The following is a 1,021-nucleotide window of genomic DNA, read 5'->3' on the forward strand; positions in this document are numbered from 1 at the left end:
GAAGTATAAAGGAGAAGGAGTGATTTTTGGAACAAATTAAAATAATAAAAAATGGGTAAAAAATTTAATCATTCAGAAATATTTCCTAATAACCCAATGCTCATGTGTATATGCGGTAGTTCCGGTTCTGGGAAAACTCATCTCACTTTTAACATGTTGACAACAACAAACCTTTTAGATTTCGATTCTTTGTATATCTACACAACAGCACCAGAGCAGTCGTATTATCAATTTCTTAAAACTTTAGAATATCTACCAAAGAGAGATGTTCAAGACTTATTTCAATATTACAAAGAAAACGAAGAAAAAGTGGAATTGAAAGATTTCATAGATAACTACATCGAAGGAATGAAACCAACGGATATAAAAGTTTTTCTTACGAAAAATGTTAATGATCTAGATTTGTCTCAAATTGATAGCGAGCGAAAGAACTTAATATTGTTTGACGACTGTGTAGCGCAAAGAAATCAAACTGTTCAACAAGAATTCTTCACTAAAGGAAGACATCACAACTGTCACTGCATATACCAATCCCAATCTTTTTACGGGATGGATTCTATGTTCATTAGAAAATATGCAAATTGTTTTTTATTATTTGAATTAAACGACAAAGATTTATCTCAAATCATTCAATCGATAAATCACGGAATGGACAAAGATGCATTTAAAAAGGTTTGTAAAGCTCAATTGAGAAATCCAGATGATCATGGATATGTATTTGTAAATACTAGAAAACCTACGGGTGAAAGAGTTATGACAGATATATGTTAATTTTATTTTTTTAAAAATGGATTGGAATAATATTTTAAAAAGAAATAGAGAATAAAATAAAGACCCAAGTTGAAAATAACAGATTACAACAACTCGGATTAACGGAAAATCTACAAACTCTATTTCAACCCATATTAAAATCTCAAGAGGATATTAAAAGGAAATTAGAATATAAACCTCCTATAGAACCTACACCTCCCAAAGCGATTGAATATAGTGGTGTTATAATTAGGACATTAGATGATATAAA

At 29.7% G+C, this 1,021-nt stretch overlaps 1 protein-coding gene across 1 annotated transcript in view; it reads left to right on the forward strand.

The window, feature by feature from the left end:
• LOTGIDRAFT_175931 (hypothetical protein) overlaps positions 1-771 on the forward strand; it is a gene marked incomplete at both ends in the record, with an annotated part of 1,707 nt that extends 936 nt beyond the window's left edge. The window contains one exon of the mRNA XM_009063279.1: positions 77-771. Within this exon, the coding sequence (XP_009061527.1) occupies positions 77-771 (695 nt within the window). The remainder of the gene's footprint in view (positions 1-76) is intronic.
• Positions 772-1,021: the final 250 nt, after the last annotated feature.

Source organism: Lottia gigantea (assembly GCF_000327385.1).
Source record: "Lottia gigantea unplaced genomic scaffold LOTGIsca_566, whole genome shotgun sequence".
Classification (NCBI taxonomy): Eukaryota; Metazoa; Mollusca; class Gastropoda; family Lottiidae; genus Lottia; species Lottia gigantea.